Raw genomic sequence first — 18,596 nt, 5'->3', positions numbered from 1 at the left:
GCAACCTGGGAGGATTTTGCCTTATAATAAAAGTGACAGCCATTGAAAACAGTGGTAGGCTGAACATTTGTTTTTTTGGGATGGTTTGTCCTCGGGGTTTTGCCTGCCAAGTCAGTTCTGTTAATACTCACAGACATAATTTTAACAGTTTTATAAACTTTTGAGTATTTTCTATCCAAATCTACCAGTTATTTACATATTCTATATGCATAGCTTCTGGGCCTGAATAACAGGCAGTTTACTTTGGGCACGCTTTTCATCCGAACGTGAAAATATTGCCCCCTACCCAAGAGAGGTTAAAATAAACAAATTAAATGTTTTGGTTGAGGTACCCCAGCCAGAACACGTCAGATAGTATATAGCACATCATAATCAATGGCAAAATGTGTAGAATTGCAGGAAATTTGCTTTAACAATCGACTTTGGGCATGAACAACGGTCCAACTCCGTTTGATGGTTCATCGATGTGTCTTTCTGGTCATGCACGCCGTGACCGATGTAGCTAGTTCATCAGCTAAGCTAGCCACTTGTAGCTAGCCAGTAACTCCTCCAGTATGTGTTGATGTCATTTTGGATGTAAGCTGTAGAGATAGGTAAGAAATGGCACTCCTGTAGCCAAATGTCTTGTCAATATTATCCATTTTTTTAAGCATTAAATGACCTGCTATTATAGTGCATTGATCACTTATACAGTTTAAAGCTGTTATTTTTGCCCAAAGTTGACTTGTAAAGTAACTGTCCAGTGTTTCCAGATTTCTATTAAATATATATAATTAATTACATTATGAGTGAAATAGTTTTCCTTCCAATTTTTTTTAAATAAGTATGTTAAAAAGCAGCTTTTATGTGATGGATTGGTGTGGGCGTACCCCAACAACAGAATGGTGTGGGCGTATACCTGTCATTAAAAATATTAATGCGAGTAGACCGCTCATCTGTTATCAGGAAATAGCAAGCATTTGAAAAAACGGTCTGTTTGAGATACAAGTTTGAGTTGGTTTTTTTGAAGTGTTTTTTTTTCCCCCTCAGATTTATGCGTTGGCCACAAATACAAGTATAGGATGAGTCAACAACATTATTTGGGTATGAGTTAATAGAATTTGAACTTTTAAAATTGAGATTTTCACTTGACACTTACTTTAAAACCCCACCATTTTCTCTCTTCCTCATTACAAAATGTGTAGAGTAGCTAGAAATTAGCGTTAAAATGGCTAAATGTATTACAAACCTGCAAATCTTTTATTTACATTTTTTGGGGGGATTGGGGGGCCTTCCACTTATCCTTCCACTTGTACTGTGTTTTCAAACCCATCCATATACCCCACAAAATACCCATCAAGAGAGGCATAATAAGTCAGGTCAAACTGTGTAGAATTGCAGGAAATGTATTTTAAAATGTCAACAACAACATAAATACACCCGGGCTTTCCGTCTGCAATTTTGCAGTATTATACTGTACCAACATGATTAAAGATGAGACATGTCAAATCAAATGAAATGTATTTATATAGCCAAGTTGATATCTCAAAGTGCTGAGATAGAAACCCAGCCTAAAACCCCAAACAGCAAGCAATGCAGGTGTAGAAGCACGGTGGCTAGGAAAAACTCACTAGAAAGGCCCAAAACCTAGGAAGAAACCTAGAGAGGAACCAGGCTATGAGGGATGGTCAGTCCTCTTCTGGCTGTGCCGGGTGGAGATTATAACAGAACATGGCCAATATGTTCAAATGTTCATAAATGACCAGCATGGTCAAATAATAATAATCACAGTAGTTGCCGAGGGTGCAACAGGTCAGCACCTCAGAAGTAAATGTCAGTTGGCTTTTCATAGCCGATCATTGAGAGTATCTCTACCGCTCCTGCTGTCTCTAGAGAGTTGAAAACAGCAGGTCTGGGACAGGTAGCACCTGTAATATATTTTGCAAATCTACGCTGCTCTGTTCTATCGCTACAGTCTGTTTTATCTCTCTATTGTGTTAGTCTTCAAAATGGAGACCCGAGCAATACATGCTTTGAAAAAGTATTTTCTTACCTGATCATAATCACCCCTAACATCAAAACAATGGTGTTTTCTTTAAAGTAGCCTAAGCTTGAACAGACTTGCTCTACATTTATTGCAGAAAAAGGATTACATGTTTTACTTTAAAAAGTAAATAAAACCGAAACCATAGACCCTTCATTTTATCATACTGTACATACTCCTACCTCAACCAAGAATATTACCACCAAGACCCACATTCAATTAATTGCAGATAAAGCAAACAACAGTGTGGGTCCACTGAGAATGTTTATGCCGTATTCTAAGTTAAGGTGTGGTTTTACGTCAAAATCCATTGTCCACGAGTTGAACAGCCTGTGGGTTTAAACATGGTTAACTCATCAGATTTACATTTAGATTTGGATTTACAATTTGGTCACTTAGCAGACACTTATCCAGAGTGACTTACAGAATGAATTCAACTAAGGTAGGTAAGACAAGCACATATCACAGTCATTGAAAGTAAAAACAGTAAATTAACCTTAGTGCAGTTCCTTCACCTACAGGGGAATGAAATGGGCCTCAAGTGTGCACCAACTATGGCACGGTTCACTGCAAACTATGAACCTCTCTCGCTCTACCTTGTTAAGGCTTTATTTGTTGAAATACTGATCACTGGCGACAAAGCGTAATTTCTGAGGCTGACGGTGTTCCATTTCTCTTTCATCGTTTCCTTAGATTTTGTCTATTTTCAGGGATCAAATTCAAAGGCAGGCTTATTTTGATATATTTGCCCATTAATTTATTAGCTGTCATAGTACACTATTATTATCCAGAACTTTTTATTCAGAATCCACCAGACTTTAGTGTAAACTGGAACTATCTATGGAACACATTAACTGTTCATGTCTCATGGTATTAAAATATTTAATCTACCTGCCAACAATTCTTTCCTTCAATCTTCAGTTGCTTATAACCAGATACTCCATGACAACATTGTAAATTATACCACTCCACATGTGTTACAAATGCTCCCTGACAGATCTCATCCAGATGCTCATTTTCAAAATAGGATGATGAGGTCAGTTAAAGGAATACTTCAGTGCTTGTGGAAACCATTTTTATGTCTTTACGTGCAGTTTGAAGGAAGTTGCTAACTAGCATTAGCGCAATTGCTAACTAGCGTTAGCGCAATGACTGGTAGTCTATGGTAACTGCTAGCATGCAAGTACAGTAGCTACAACACACTTCTAGTCATTGCACTAACGCTAGCTGACATTGGCTCACAAAACAACATTCATACTGGATGCAGAGACATAAAAATGGTATCCATGAGTTCTTCTGACTCATTGCTAAAATCCCGAAGTATCCGTTTAAGGCACATTAGACTTTACCACAAGTAGACCTTCATTATCTAGGCCAACATTTTCCTCTTCTAATCGTGGTGCACAAAATGCATAAATCTCAATAGCAAAACAGTTGATCAAAAGAATACTCAAATGGTATTTTCCTTTCAAGAAGTAAACAAGCAAAGGCTGAATGGACAGTAGAGAGCAGAGAGACAACTGAATAATGTAATGAGGGTGTGTCGAGACTAGCCAATCAGCCCTTCAAAAACAAACTATTTAGCCTACCCCATGTGCTCCACAGTTACAGCCAGTATAAACTCTTCTCTCGTTCACAAGTTGAACTTGCAGTGTGAGTAATACTTGTTATAAATAACATCATATATTTATACTTTTGTATACTTTTTAGACAGTAGTTCTGAAATACCCGAAAATTGCATACTACGGCACATACAGTGCCTTTGGAAAGTATTCAGACCCCTTGACTTTTTTCCACGTTCTGTTAGGTTACAGCCTTATTCTAAAATGTATTCAATAGTTTTTTTGGCTCATAAATCTACACACAATACCCCATAATAACAAAGCAAAAACTATTTTTACAAATGTTTAAAATGTATAGAAATAAAAAAGCGGAAATATTACATTTACATAAGTATTTACTCAGTATTTTGTTTTTTACTCAGTACTTTTTTACTCAGTAGTTTGTTGAAGCACCTTTGGCAGCAATTACAGCCCTGAGTCTTTTTGGGTACGACGCTACAAATGTGGCACACCTGTATTTGGGGAGTTTCTACCATTCTTCTCTGCAGATCCTCTCAAGCTCTGTTAGATTGGATTGCAAAGTTGGACTGCAAAGCTATTTTCAGGTCTCTCCAGAAATATTAGATTGGGTTCAAGTCTGGGCCACTCAAGGACATTGAGACTTGTCCCAAAGTCACTCCTGCCTTGTCTTGGCTCTGTGTTTAGGGTCATTGTCCTGTGCGGTGGTGAACATTCACCCCCAGTCTGAGGTCCTGGAGCAGGTTTTCATTAAGGATCTCTCTGTACTTTTCACCGGTCATCTTTGCCTCGACCCTGACTAGTCTCCCAGTCCCTGCCGCTGAAAAACATCCCCACAGCATGATGCTGCCACCACCATGCTTCCCCGTAGGGATGGTGCCAGGTTTCCTCCAGACGTGACGCTTGGCATTCAGGCCAAAGTATTGAATCTTGTTTTCATTACTCAGTTTGACCGGGCGGCCAGCTCTAGGAGGTGAAGAGTGGTGGTTCTAAACGTTTTCCATTTAAAATGATGGTGGCCACTGTGTTCTTGGGAACCTTCAATGCTGCAGAAGTTCTTTGGTACCCTTTCTTTGGTACACAGATCTGTGCCTCGGCACAATCTTGTCTCTGAGCTTTACGGACAATTCATTCGACCTCATGACTTGGTTTTTGCTCTGACATGCACTGTCAAAATGTCTAAAAAAACTGTTTTTTTATGGGGAGGATTTTTATCCATTAACTAGGCAAGTCAGTTAAGAACAAAATCTTATTTTCAATGACGGCCTAGGAACAGTGGGTTAACTGCCTTGTTCAGGGTCAGAACGACAGATTTGAACTTTATCAGCTCAGGGATTCGATCAACGCTCTAACCACTAGGCTATCTGCCACCCCGATTTTAGAATAAGACTGTAACATCGCAAAATGTGGAAAAAGTCAAGAGATCTGAATACTTTCCGAAGGCATGGTGCACATATCTGCACATACTGTACAATCATTGCTCTCTCTCGCTCTGCTGTGGGTGCATGATGTGCCACTTGCTAACTGTCATTCATATGGCGAGGGGATGAAGCTCACTGGGAGAACTCAAATTGCTATAGAGGGAAGATGTGGGGGAAAATGTAGGGAAAATGGCACAGCACAGCTTCAAGAAAAACAGTCAGTTTCAAACAAGTGATTTTGTGGCTAATTGAGGTAAGATAGTCACTCTGCTCATAGATTACATATGTATGAACTACACATTCACACATCCAGCCCAAAGCAGGGGGTTTAAAAAATATTTAGTAGTCACCAAAGTTCAAGAACATGTCTTTAAATAGTCCAATTTTACAATACCTTGAGCGGTAACTGTACCTTGAAGTTTAACATTTGCCAGACACACATTAATGTTCCAGGTTCGTTTTGAACCGCTAAACATGACTTTACATTTGAGAAGGAATTTAGAGGAGAACATAATTAGTGAGCAAGCTCTGAGGAAGTCTCAATCAGGAAGCGGTAATGTGGGCCCTTGAGCAAGGCAGTTAACCCCCAACAACAACTGCTCCCCGGGCGCCATGGACGTCGATTAAGGCAGCCCCCCGCACCTCTCTGATTCAGAGGGAAGACTGAAGACACATTTCTGTTGAATGCATTTAGTTGTGCAACTGACTAGTTATCCCATTTTCTTTCCCAAAACATTTAAAGGTGTTGCTAGGGAGTTTATTTAGTTTGTTGTATCTTTCACTTAGCATTAAACTAAGTCCGTCGGCTCTCTCTCCGAGCGTAACCCCTTCCTTCACTCCAACAGGATGTTTAGGTTTAATCTATAACCACGTGTGGCTTTTAAGTTGTAAGATTGTTTTCATGGCATGAAGAGATAATGTTTATGAGGAATTGCCACCCTTGGTGTCGCTAATGATAAACTTAGTCCACATTTATTTTGGTATTGTCGAATTACTGAGTCATCCTGGAAACAGTTGCATTGTGTTAATTTATGTTTCTTCAAAACGTTTTTGTCTTAATGGAAACAGTTGTGTTGTGTTTATGAATGAATAACAATAACAAAGGGGTTCATTTAAAGTAAATTCTGGATTCTTTAAATACCAATTTGGATGACGCAAGTTAAAAAATGCAATGGACTAGAATCCCTAAGAACCCCTCTTCGATTGAAGCCTGGAAAATGAGTAAACAGCCGGGTTGGATATCTGATAGTGGATATATTTATTCGCTGTTGTAACTCAAACAGCTCAGCAAGCTATCAAAGGGATGAGTTGTCCCTCAGATAGCACACTGTATGGCATCTAGTCTACTGTAGGAATTACAGTGTACTAGAACAATGGATTTTTCAAAAAGAAAACACCAAGGTTCTGGGCAAAAGTCGGCCTCCCCTCCAAAGTCTGCTGGTGCAGACACGGCATCATAAACACCTTTAAACTTGGTACATTACACTGACACCATAATCCAGCAGACATCAGAGTTCCAAGTATGTTCTAAGAGGCGGTACTATTAAATTTACTGACAGTTTACACAGGGCCGTTAGAAGTCGGGAGGTCTCTCTCTGCCTTATTTCCCAGATTCCTGGAGCACTCGGTGGAAGTCGGATCCATCAGTCTTGTCTATGACCCCTTATCACCTTTAAAATTACATTAATGGTACCTTTATCAAATAAAAAATACAATGACTCACAAGTGGAAAAGTCATGCCTCTTTCTTACGTTATGGAGAACATTTGGGTGATAAGAAAGGTGTGGGGAAATTGTTGATAGAAATGGGCATTTGGACGAGTCAAGAGTGTCAACTTTGATTTTTTTTTAGGGAAAGCATGGGTGTTCATACTGTTGATGTTCCAGTATTTGTATTGTCTTGCTTTATAATGAAAGGTGTCAAGTACTGATGTTAGATCATTAAAGACTAAAGACTTTTCAGATTTAAATAGTCTAACTTCTGATGGTACTTATTTAACCAATGTTAAGGGGTCATGTTAAAGATACATTACAACCAGAAGCAATATACTACTTTGTCATGTTTAGAAGTTGTTACATTATGTAACATACAGTTAAAGTCGGAAGTTTACATACACTTAGGTTGGAGTCATTAAAACTTGTTTTTCAACCACTCCACACATTTCTTGTTAACAAACTATAGTTTTGGCAAGTCGGTTAGGACATCTACTTTGTGCATGACACAAGTCATTTTTCCAACAATTGTTTACAGACAGATTATTTCACTTAGAATTCACTGTATCACAATTCAGGGTCAGAAGTTTACATACAATAAGTTGACTGTGCCTTTAAATAACTTGGAAAATTACAGAAAATGATGTCATGGCTTTAGAAGCTTCTGATAGGCTAATTGACATAATTTGAGTCAATTGGCGGTGTACCTGTTGATGTATTTCGAGGCCTACCTTCAAACTCAGTGCCTCTTTGCTTGACATCATGGGAAAATGAAAAGAAATCAGCCAAGACCTCAGAAAAAAAAATGTAGACCTCCACAAATCTGGTTCATCCTTGGGGGCAATTTCCAAACGCCTGAAGGTACAATGTTCATCTATACAAACAATAGTACACAAGTATAAACACCATGGGACCACACAGCCATCATACCGCTCAGGAAGGAGACACGTTCTGTCTCCTAGAGATGAACGTACTTTGATGAGAAAAGTGCAAATCAATCCCAGAACAACAGCAAAGGACCCTGTGAAGATGCTGGAGAAAACAGGTACAAAAGTATCTATATCCACAGTAAAACTAGTCCTATATTGACACGAGGAATGGGCCAGAATTCACCAACTTATTGGTGAAACTTATTGTGGGAAGTTTGCGGAAGGCTACCCAAAATGTTTGAACCAAGTTAACAGTTTAAAGGCAATGCTACCAAATACTAATTGAGTGTATGTAAACTTCTGACCCACTGGGAATGTGATGAAGGAAATAAAAGCTGAAATAAATCATTCTTTCTCCTATTATTCTGACATTTCACATTCTTAAAATAACCTAACTGACCTAAGACAGGGAATTTTTACTAGGATTAAATTGTGACAATTGTGAAGCTGTTGTGAGTTCAAATGTATTTGGCTAAGGTGTATGTAAACTTCCGACTTCAACTGTACGTGTTGCAAAACAACAGCTTTATGTTAGGCACCATAGTAGAAATGTATGAAGACCACAGTATTGTATTACAAATGCACCTGAAACCAATATGGTCCATGAGCCAGTTTAAAAGCCTATTTGTCTTACAAAGGGAGTATCAACAAATTTTGCCAAAGAGTCTGTTTTAATTACCGGCCAAATTATTTAGTAAAAAACAAAACAATTAAATAGATTTATTTACGGCTTGGCAGCTTCGAAAGGCAAGGAAAATTATTTTGGAGTGGGGGCTAGCTTTGAGCAGGGGAGAAACTCTGCAGAAATCTCCCCAGCAGCTGCCATTCTACTGTGATGTGGATTCAGGTACAACCTGGAGTGTTTGAAATGACTCCATCGGCCCGGGGAAAGCCAACAGTATCTTTGGCAGTCACCTCTTATTTTCTTATTTTTGGCACAGCAATTTTAAGGTTAAGTTAAAAAACGTTAAAGGCTTTCATTATGACGCATTTAAGATTTTTATGTAACATAAATTTGACAATTGCGTGCCATTGCCGAGTTAGACAGAACTCCCCAAAGTACTGAAAAATTGTTAAACGCAGTACCCTATTCCTGTCTCATGCAAAATACTGAATCACAGCTCTGAGAGGTCAGGGATCAGCTCTTTACTAGGTGTTAATTAATTGCATGAAAAGGCAATGGTATCCACTATTGGCGCTTCCCATTGTGGGTTTGGTTGAATTCTGTTGATGTTGATGCCTGCAAGTAGGAAGTTGCCTCGTTTTTGATGATGTCATCTTTTGGATGCTACCTTTAATAAGAGTTTCCTTTTATCCAGCCCTTTGGGGGAGATGGTTGGTGTGACACCATCAACAACCGGGCCTACTGCGAGTATGATGGAGGGGACTGCTGTCCATCCACACTCTCAACCAGAAAGGTAAATTAACCAATGCAGATGTTCTTATTGAAAGTGACTTACAGTTAGTGCATTTATCTTAAGATAACTAGGTGGGACAACCACATATCACAGGCCTAGAAAGTATAATTTCTTCAATATCGTAGCAGTCAGTAGAATCAGAGCTAGAAGGCGAGGGAGGTCAAGTGCAAGTGCTGGTTAAGTTTTTTTTTTTGGTGAGGAGGATTATTTAAGATACTGTTTGAAGAGGTAGGGTTTCAGATGTTTTTGGAAGATGGGCAGGGACTCTCACTTCCATGTGAGAGTCAGTCTAATGCGGTGAGAATGTTTTTCTCCCACATACCTGCTATTTTGCTTACTGTATAATCATGGTGCCTATTCATTCCTGGGAGTGCTGCAGCCAGCTAACTGGAGGTCATTAGTCTCTATCATGTCCGTAGCTATGACTCATGGCGGTAGCACAGCTATTCCCGGTTCCCCCTTGAATGAGTAAGCTCAGCAACGGAGTGCCTGTCATAAATACATCAGCAGCTAAAAAGTATTTTATGAGGGGAAGGCTTAGTGTCCGTGGTCTTCTGCAACTGTAAAACACCAGTTAAACTATAAGGCTCTGAGAAAGTGAAATAAAACGTAAGCGACAGCATCCTGTCACTGTGGGTCCAGCGGAACTGTGGAGCACTGGTGTTTTATGAAGTCTATGGAAATGCTTCTGGTCTTCAAGGCACTTCCCTGATTGGCCACTTTGATTTGTAGAGTCTGGTTTTGGGTCCAAAGGTCCAAGCAAGCAGCAGAAGACTTGGATAGTGGACTAGGAAGATGATTCAGTTCACTCGCTTCCAGTTGAAGGAGAGACGTGTAATGAGCCTCGATATGCTCTACATGTTTGTACAGTGCAATCCATTCATTCAATTAATTAGTTATCTAAAACACATTTTATTCCACTTTCAAAGCAGTTTTGTGAAGTCATGATAAACATTGGTTAGCAACTACTCAGAAGTACATACAAAACAGTCCAAGATTTTTGTTTGACGCAAGCAGGAAAAACATCCAGCCCCTGTTGTCCAGAGGTTGTTAGAACAAACCAAAAGCAGCAGAGTATAGTTTTGTCCCAAATGACAGCCTATTCCCTACATAGTGCACTATATCATTTGGCTCACCATTGCCTCTATCAATGAACCAACATAGGGCTTAGGAAACACTTTGTTGCCAAACAAACACACATTTAATGGGAGAGAGCAGTCTCTGATCTGTTTCTCTTCTTAACCTTCTGGAACAGTTGCTAAATCTTCAATAAAACTATTACCTCCATTAAACATCAGTGAAATCAATGCTAGGCTAGCCTCAGCATTTAGCTAGCCTCTCATGTTTACATTTCTTGCAACAGAGTGCTAGGCAGGGCATCTGGGTTTATTTTGCAACCTGTGGTGATGGCTTGCTTCCTAGACAAGACCTGGCAACCCCTGTTGTTGATTCTTAACATGTGTTCATCCGTTCACCTCTGTGGTGTATTCCCTCCCCCGATACTCAAGGTTTCTCACCGTTGAGTCCATGGTGAACCATTTGACATCACTCCCTTCATTTATCTCTCTGGAGACATTTGTTTCTCTTTAAAATTGTGAAGAAATAAAACATGTGTCGAGCTCACACATATAATACTATGCAAACTATTGGATAGGTAGGACAAACAACTGGCTTCTTATGGGCATAGTTTGAAGTTTATTGCATTGTTAAATGTATGCAATTACAATGTGTATGTATTAGTTAAGTTGGGGAAATGACCTCTGTTTGTGATTGTATTGCCTCTGGAGATTTGTTTGTTTCTAATCTCCTGGTTACTTGACTGATTGACAGGTCATTCCGTTTGGTGCCAACTGTGATCAGGATGAATGCACTTGCCGTGATCCAAACGCTGAGGAGAACAAGAGTAAAGCCAAATACTTGGAAGCAGGACTGTTATGAACGATGGATCGTTATGTGTGAACAGGGCCAAGGCTGGCTCACAATGAAACAACACCAGATGAACTTCACCCCTGGACATGATATATTTCCATTTTGTTTTCCTATTAGGGAGCAATGAAGGTAATCTCTTCTTAGACAAATATAAAAACTGTTTTAATATTGTAGCTTTTAGGATTCCAACACAATAACTAATCTGTAAAGACAACTAACTTGTATAGAATAATATATTTGGGCAATCTCTAATTTCGTAGATGTGGTTATGGAAGACTACAGTATTATAACATCATATCACATAATGCATATTTATCCATATCATAGGTACCTAACTTAACACTTTCTGCTAAGAGAGTTGTTGTTAGATGTAGCAGTTCTCAATAAATATTCCATGCAGATTTTGTGTAATCTTGTTCTGTGTGATATTATACTGTACTTTACACTTGATGTTGAATAAACCGTAATAAACACTGATTTTATCTCAATGTTTCTGGATCTCCACACCCCTCTGAACACAAGGGGGACACATACTATATGCATCTCAAATGAAATGTTATTTGTCACATGCTCCGTAAACAACAGGTGTAGGCTAACAGTGAAATGCTTACTCACGGGTCCTTTTCCAACAAGATAAATGTAAAGATAAAAATAAAAAAAATTACAATTGTAACACGAGGAATGCATACGCAGTGAATAACGAATAAGAGTAATGAGTAAAAAATTACATGGCTATATAATTGAGGTAGCTATGTAGAGTTGAAGTCGGGAAGTTTACATACACTTAGGTTGGAGTCATTAAAACTCGTTTTTCAACCACTCCACACATTTTTTGTGAACAAACTATAGTTTTGGCAAGTCGGTTAAGACATCTACTTCGTGCATGACACAAGTAATTTTTCCAACAATTGTTCACAGACAGATTATTTCACACACTGTATCACAATTCCAGTGGGTCAGAAGTTTACATACACTAAGTTGACTGTGCCTTGAAACAGCTTGGAAAATGAAGTCATGACTTTAGAAGCTTCTGATAGGCTAATTGACGGTCAATTGTAGGTGTACCTGTGGATGTATTTCAAGGCTTACCTTCAAACTCAGTGACTCTTTGCTCGACATCATGAGAAAATTAAATGAAATCAGCCAAGACCTCAGAAAAAAATTGTAGACCTCCACAAGTCTGGTGCATCCTTGGGAGCAATTTCCAAATGCCTGAAGGTACCACATTCATCTGTACAAACAATAGTATGCAAGTAAACACCATGGGCCCATGCAGCCATCATACCTGTCTCCTAGAGATGAATGTACTTTGGTGTGAAAAGTGCAAATCAATCCCAGAACAACAGCAAAGGACCTTGGGAAAATGCTGGAGGAAAAATGTACAAAAGTATATATATCCACAGTAAAACGAGTCCTATATCGACATAACCTGAAAGGCCGCTCATCAAGGAAGATGCCACGGCTCCAAAACCGCCATAAGAAAGCCAGACTACGGTTTGCAACTGCACATGGGGACAAAAATCATACTTTCTGGAGAAATGTCCTCTGGTCTGATGAAACAAAAATAGAACTGTTTGGCCATTGTTATGTTTGGAGGAAAAATGGGGAGGCTTACAAGCCGAAGAACACCATCCCAAACGTGAAGCACGGGGGTGGCAGCATCATGTTGTAGGGGTGCTTTGCTGCAGGAGGGACTGGTGTACTTAATAAAATGGATGGCATCATGAGGAAGGAAGATAATGTGGATATATTGAAGCAACATCTCAAGACATCAGTCAGAAAGTTATAGTTTGGTCGCAAATGGGTCTTTTAAATGGACAATGACCACAAGCATACTTCCAAAGTTGTGGCAACATGGCTTAAGGACAACAATTTTAAGGTATTGGAGTGGCCATCACAAAGCCCTGACCTCAATCCTATAGAAAATGTGTGGGCAGAACTGAAAAAGTGTGTGCGAGCAAGGAGGCCTACAAACCTGACTCAATTGCACCAGCTCTGTCAGGGAGAATGGGCCAAAATTCGCCCAATTTATTATGGGAAGCTTGTGGAATGCTACCCGACACATTTGACCCAAGTTAAACAATTTAAAAGCAATGCTACCAAATACTAATTGAGTGTATGTAAACTTCTGACCCACTGGGAATGTGATGAAATAAATAAAAGCTGAAAAAGCTATTATTCTGACCTTTCAGATTCTTAAAATAAAGTGGTAATCCTAACTGACCTAAAACAGGGAATTTTTACTAGGATTAAATGTCAGGAACTGTGAAAAACTGAGTTTAAATGTATTTGTCTAGGGTGTATGTAAACTTCCGACTTCAACTGTCTAGGTAGGGGTAAAGTAACCAGGCAACAGGATAGATAATAGACAGCAGGAGCGTGTGTGCTGAGTTTGAAAGTGTGTGTGGCGTCAGTATGCATGTGTGCGCATATGTTGTGTGCGTAAGCATGTGTAGAGTGTGTGTGTGTGTGTTGGGACGTCAGTGTAAGTATGTGTGAGTTTGTGGGACCAGTGTGTGTATGCATAGAGTCAGTGCAAGAGAGTGCAAAAGAGGTAGTCCGGGTAGCTATTTGAATAGCTATTTTGCAGGCTTGTTTAGCAGTCTTATGGCTTTGGGGTTGAAGCTGTTCAGGGTCCTCCTGGTTCCAGACTTGGTGCATTGGTACTGCTTACCATGCAGCAGCAGAAAGAACAGTCTGTGGCTGGAGTCTTTGGCAATTTATGGGGCCTTCCTTTGACAACGCCGGGTATAGAGGTCCTGGATGGCAGGTAGCTCGACCCCAGTGAATTACTGGGCCATACTCACCACAATCTGTAGCGCCATGCGGTCGGGTGCCTTGCAGTTGCTGTACAAAGTGGTGATGCAGCCAGTCAAGATGCTCTCAGTGGAGCAGCTGTAAAACCTTTTGAGGATCTGAGGGCCCATGACAAATCTTTTCAGCCTCCTGAAGGGGAATAAGTGCTGTCGTGCCCTCTCCACAACTGTGTGGGTGTGTGTGGACGATGTTAATTCCTTAGAGATGTGTACACCAAGGAACTTGAAGCTCTCAATCCTCTCCACTTCAGCCCCATCACTGTGGATGGTGGCACACTTACCTGTCCGTTTCCTGTGTTCCACGCAGGTCTCTAAACTCATCCCTAATGGCTGCCTCATCATCGTTGGTCATACCTGTTGGTGTCATGGGTGAACAGGGAGTACAGGAGGGAACTAAGCACACACCCCAGAGGCACCCCTGTATTGATGATCAGCGTGGCGGATGTGTTGTTGCCTACCCTCACCACCTGAGGGCAGCTCGTCAGGAAGTGAAGGATACAGTTGCAGAGGGAGGTGTTCAAGCCCAGGGTCCTAAGCTTGGTGATGAGCATGGAGGGGAGGGACTATGTGGTATGAACAGCATTCTTACACAGGTATTCCTTTTGTCCATGTGGGTGGGGGTAGTATGGAGTGCAATAGAGATTTGGAGTGGGTCCAGGGTGTCTGGGATGATGGTGTTTATATGAGCCATGACCATCACTCTGGACACATTGTGCTTTAAGATTTATTACAAATGCTTGATCACTTACCCATCACTGTGATTTGTATGCTATGGTGCAATGGACCTCTCTCTCCACCAGGAAGCTAAAGCACTGGAAGCATTGATGGGACAACTCCCTTCATATCTCTGCTCAGTCACTCAATATAGTCTTTGTTCGCAGTCGCTGCTGTCCATGTCTGTTACTAAGGCTAGAACTGAGATGGGGAAAACATATTTTTCCCATAATGCCCCTTCATCCTGGAACATGCTTCAGAAGATTTTAAAGTTAGGGGATTCAGTGTCTTTGCCTGTTTTTAAGACTCTGATCGACAACACTGTTTGTGATAACTGGAGTTGTTTCTAATCTTCAATTGTATCTTTAACTTGTGACACTTTGTCTTTTGTGTGTATTCTGTATTTTTTTCAGTCTCTCGGTCCCAGCTTAAATGCACCTGTACTGACCTCACCTTCTGGATGATAGCGGTATAAAAAGGGAGGATAGGGAGATTGAATATGTCTGTAAACACTCCAGCCAAAAATCTAAATACTATAAAGTTGCTTAGGAGATAGAAGCAGAGCTACCATACCCGTCGGCGCCACATACGAAAGTCAGCGCATGTTCTAAATACACGTCCTGGTATTCCGTCTGGCCACGTGGCCTTGCGAATATTAACCTAAAGGTCTTACTCACATAGGCTACTGCGAGCGAGATCACACAGTCGTCTGGAACAGCTGGTTCTCTCATGCATGGTTCAGTGTTGCTTGCCTCGAAGTGAGCATTAAACAGGTTAACATTCACAAGGCAGATTACTAGGATGCGTACTCAGAGCATGCGCTGCCCAGCTGGCGGGTGTCTTCACTGACATTTTCAACCTCTCCCTGACTCAGTCTATAATACCTACATGTTTCAAGCAAACCACCATAGTCCCTGTGCCCAAGAACACCAAGGCAACCTGTCTAAATGACTATTGCCCCATAAATGACTATTACCCCCCACATCTGTAGAGTTCATGCCCTGGCAAATTGAGGCTGTTCTGAGGGCAAAAAAGGGTGAAATGCAATATTAAGAAGGTGCTGTTTTGTGTTTTGTGCACTCAGTGTATAAGTGAGAAGCTGAGCCGAGACTTAACATGTCTTTTGCCGTTGTTACTTGGTTTAAACCATTGTGTTTGAGGCTCTACAATCCCCAAGAAACATTCCAAACAGTGTGACATTGACTTGAGTTAACTGACTGAAAATGAACTAGGCCTAGACATGGTGACTGATCAGGAAACTTTTTTTTTTGGAACATCCAACGTTCCAACATTTCATAATATATTATTTATTATTCTTTGAAATAGCAAAGATCAAAGGGAAAAAGAGAACATTAGATTAGCCACATAGACATAATAGTATAACATGCTGCTTTTTGTTAGTTTTCATCAGCTTTAGTTTCCATCAGCTTTATGATGTGTATGGTAACAATTCTGATGCACTTCTGATGGATAATAACATTTGTTAAGCCTTATAATCTGTCCATTTTTGTAATCCACTTCATTGTATTGATAAAACAAACCTCTCCATTATTTTGGGAAACAGTCTCAGAACAAAAATAATGCAAGCATACACAAAACATGTATACACAATGAATGCTCACACCTCTCATGTGCAAATTGAAACAAAAAAAAGCATACCTATCAATGTCAACCAATGGTTTTCTCATAATAAAAGACTTATCCTTACAGCTGAGGCCCATTGTTATTAATGTTATAATAGAAATCATTTGTAATACAATATTCACAGAAGCTAACCACTGTGCTGTCATTTGATGCATTGGTGAACCTATGAAAATATCTACAAGCATTTGTTTTCAAGTCCATGTTATGGGGAGAACTATTCCATTATCAACGTGTGTGAGGAGCGTAATTGTTTAAAAAAAAAAAAGAAAACAGTCGGCATTTGGTTTATATTAATCGCGTATTGTAGTAAAACACAGGTATCAAAGGTATTAGTGTTTTTACAGGATCACATCATGTATATTCCTAAGACACATACAAATGTACATTTCTAAACATACTACGGATAAACAATATAAAACATTGATTTGCTGTTATCTTTCATTTTGTAATAGAAATGCTGTTTCAAAGATAGCCATTTGTTGATTTCAGAATGATTAGGAATTCATTGATGTAGCAAATACTGTCATTTGGGTTTGGCAACTTTAACTTTTAACATTTAGAGCCACACTGTACATGACCTCCCAACCTTCTGAAATGACCACTACTGTATATACGGACTGTCTAAATACAAAAGACCTCTGTACAACAGCTTAAATATTAATTTATACTTGAATACTACATTCAACATGTTACAGTAAATTATCTAAATCTTCATAATCCTAATATATACATTTTTGGGGTTCAGGATTGTTGGTGCAACTTCCAAACTTCCAAACGTCCAAAAAGTCATGAAAAGTGCTGTCTAAATGCAATTAAGCATTGAGAAAGGTACATGTACACTTTGTTACTGTACATGTGCATTATTGTTATATTTTGCTCTAATAATATTTTAAATAAACCCTCCTCACCTCTCAAACCCACCCTACCTTGAAATCAGGTTCCTATAACAATAAATAAGGGTTAGAACACACAATAATTAAAAAGCAGACATGATGATAATCCCAAAAGCACAATTACACACTTACAAATCCTCAAGACCCATTATTTGCTGTGTGACGTTCAACGCTCTTTGGGCTCCCCATAATCATTGTACATGACTAGCAGGTTCTGTTCGTCGCAGGCCTTTCGCACATCCTGGCCCAGTTCCACCCAGTTGAGACCAAAGGCCTTGGTGTCTGTGTAACGGCAGGACAGGTACTTGAGGGACATCCTGCGCAGGCCGATCTTGGACTCCTGGAGAAGACCCCTGCACCAGCCACTCAGGTCGTCCAGCTGGGAGAGAATCAGGCCAGCTTTCCTACAAAGGAACACAACACTCCTCAGCAAACACACACTACCTTGAAATCAGCTTCCTATGATATTACCTGCCACAGTGCTACACAGTACAGGCATAAAATGCACAGGTGTCTTAACATGGATAACTATTGGTAATTATGACGTATTGTTAACACATTAGTAATATACACAATTGACCTCAAATCAAATTATTTCAAAGGACAAACTGTACATAGACAGGGCCCTAACACAAAATAAAATGTCTTAAAGCTAGAATTCATAGCGGTGAAACCTATATCTATGGGGGGGGGGGGGGGGGGGGTGAAACTACCACATCAGCTTGCGATATTACAACAACAAAGACGTTACTTCAAACAAGGAACACTGTTTATTCTCCCTCTGATATCATTGCACATCATCACACGAACGATAGAACAGCAGTGTATCTACTAAGTTTTTTTTTTACCACGATGCTGGATGCTTACATACTCAAAACAAAAACAATAACAAATGCGCATGGGGCGGCCAGTGGCGCTGTTTCACCTGTTGTGGATCTCGATTTCTTGTAGAATTATCTCAAAAGAAGAAGAAAAAGTTAAATTTATGGAAATACCTAATACACAAATTATGGAATTCTGTCTGGATTGATTTCAAATCTAAGTATTTGGTGTTCTCACCTGAAATGATGCAAATCAAAAGTTGGTTAGAGCGGATCACTCATAAATCACACGTTGCTTCTTCACCCTCATTTTGACACTACATCACAATCCGACAGACACTAACCCCACATCTTCCTTGCAGGAAAAGACTGGGCATGAGGTGGAGTAAATCATTGATTAACTTCTCAGGTCAGTATTTTACTGTTATTCATCTATTTCATAACATGTACAAGGTCATGTTCAGATAACAGTGACGACATTGGCTGCATTTACACAGGTGGTCCAACTCTGATATTTTTTTCACTAATTAATCTGTTGACCAATCAGATCAGCTCTGAAAAATATCTGATTTGAAATAATCTGATGTGATTGGTCAAAAGACCAATTAGTGGAAAAAATATCAGATTTGGGCTGCCTGTATAAACACAGCCACTGAAAGTGATGAAGCTGTCTCCATGATAAGTGGCTGACAGAAA

At 39.8% G+C, this 18,596-nt stretch overlaps 2 protein-coding genes across 4 annotated transcripts in view; one reads left to right on the top strand and one right to left on the bottom strand.

Annotated features, from left to right (window-relative positions):
- LOC139376073 (pappalysin 2) overlaps positions 1-11,500 on the top strand; it is a 59,341-nt gene extending 47,841 nt beyond the window's left edge. The window contains exons 23-24 of the mRNA XM_071118231.1: positions 8,985-9,083; positions 10,914-11,500. Coding sequence (XP_070974332.1) covers positions 8,985-9,083; positions 10,914-11,021 — 207 coding nt within the window. The 3' untranslated portion in view covers positions 11,022-11,500. The remainder of the gene's footprint in view (positions 1-8,984; positions 9,084-10,913) is intronic.
- A 3,150-nt stretch (positions 11,501-14,650) lies between these two features.
- The window catches only part of LOC139376072 (astrotactin 1), a 231,987-nt gene continuing 228,041 nt past the window's right edge, over positions 14,651-18,596 (bottom strand). For all 3 annotated transcript variants that reach the window (XM_071118230.1, XM_071118227.1, XM_071118229.1), the window contains one exon: positions 14,651-17,483. In XM_071118230.1, coding sequence (XP_070974331.1) covers positions 17,246-17,483 — 238 coding nt within the window. In that variant the 3' untranslated portion in view covers positions 14,651-17,245. The remainder of the gene's footprint in view (positions 17,484-18,596) is intronic.

This window comes from Oncorhynchus clarkii, chromosome 20 (genome assembly GCF_045791955.1).
Source record: "Oncorhynchus clarkii lewisi isolate Uvic-CL-2024 chromosome 20, UVic_Ocla_1.0, whole genome shotgun sequence".
In the NCBI taxonomy this organism is placed as follows: Eukaryota; Metazoa; Chordata; class Actinopteri; order Salmoniformes; family Salmonidae; genus Oncorhynchus; species Oncorhynchus clarkii.
Note: the sequence above shows the minus strand (reverse complement) of the source record. Positions and strands in the feature narration are given on the sequence as shown.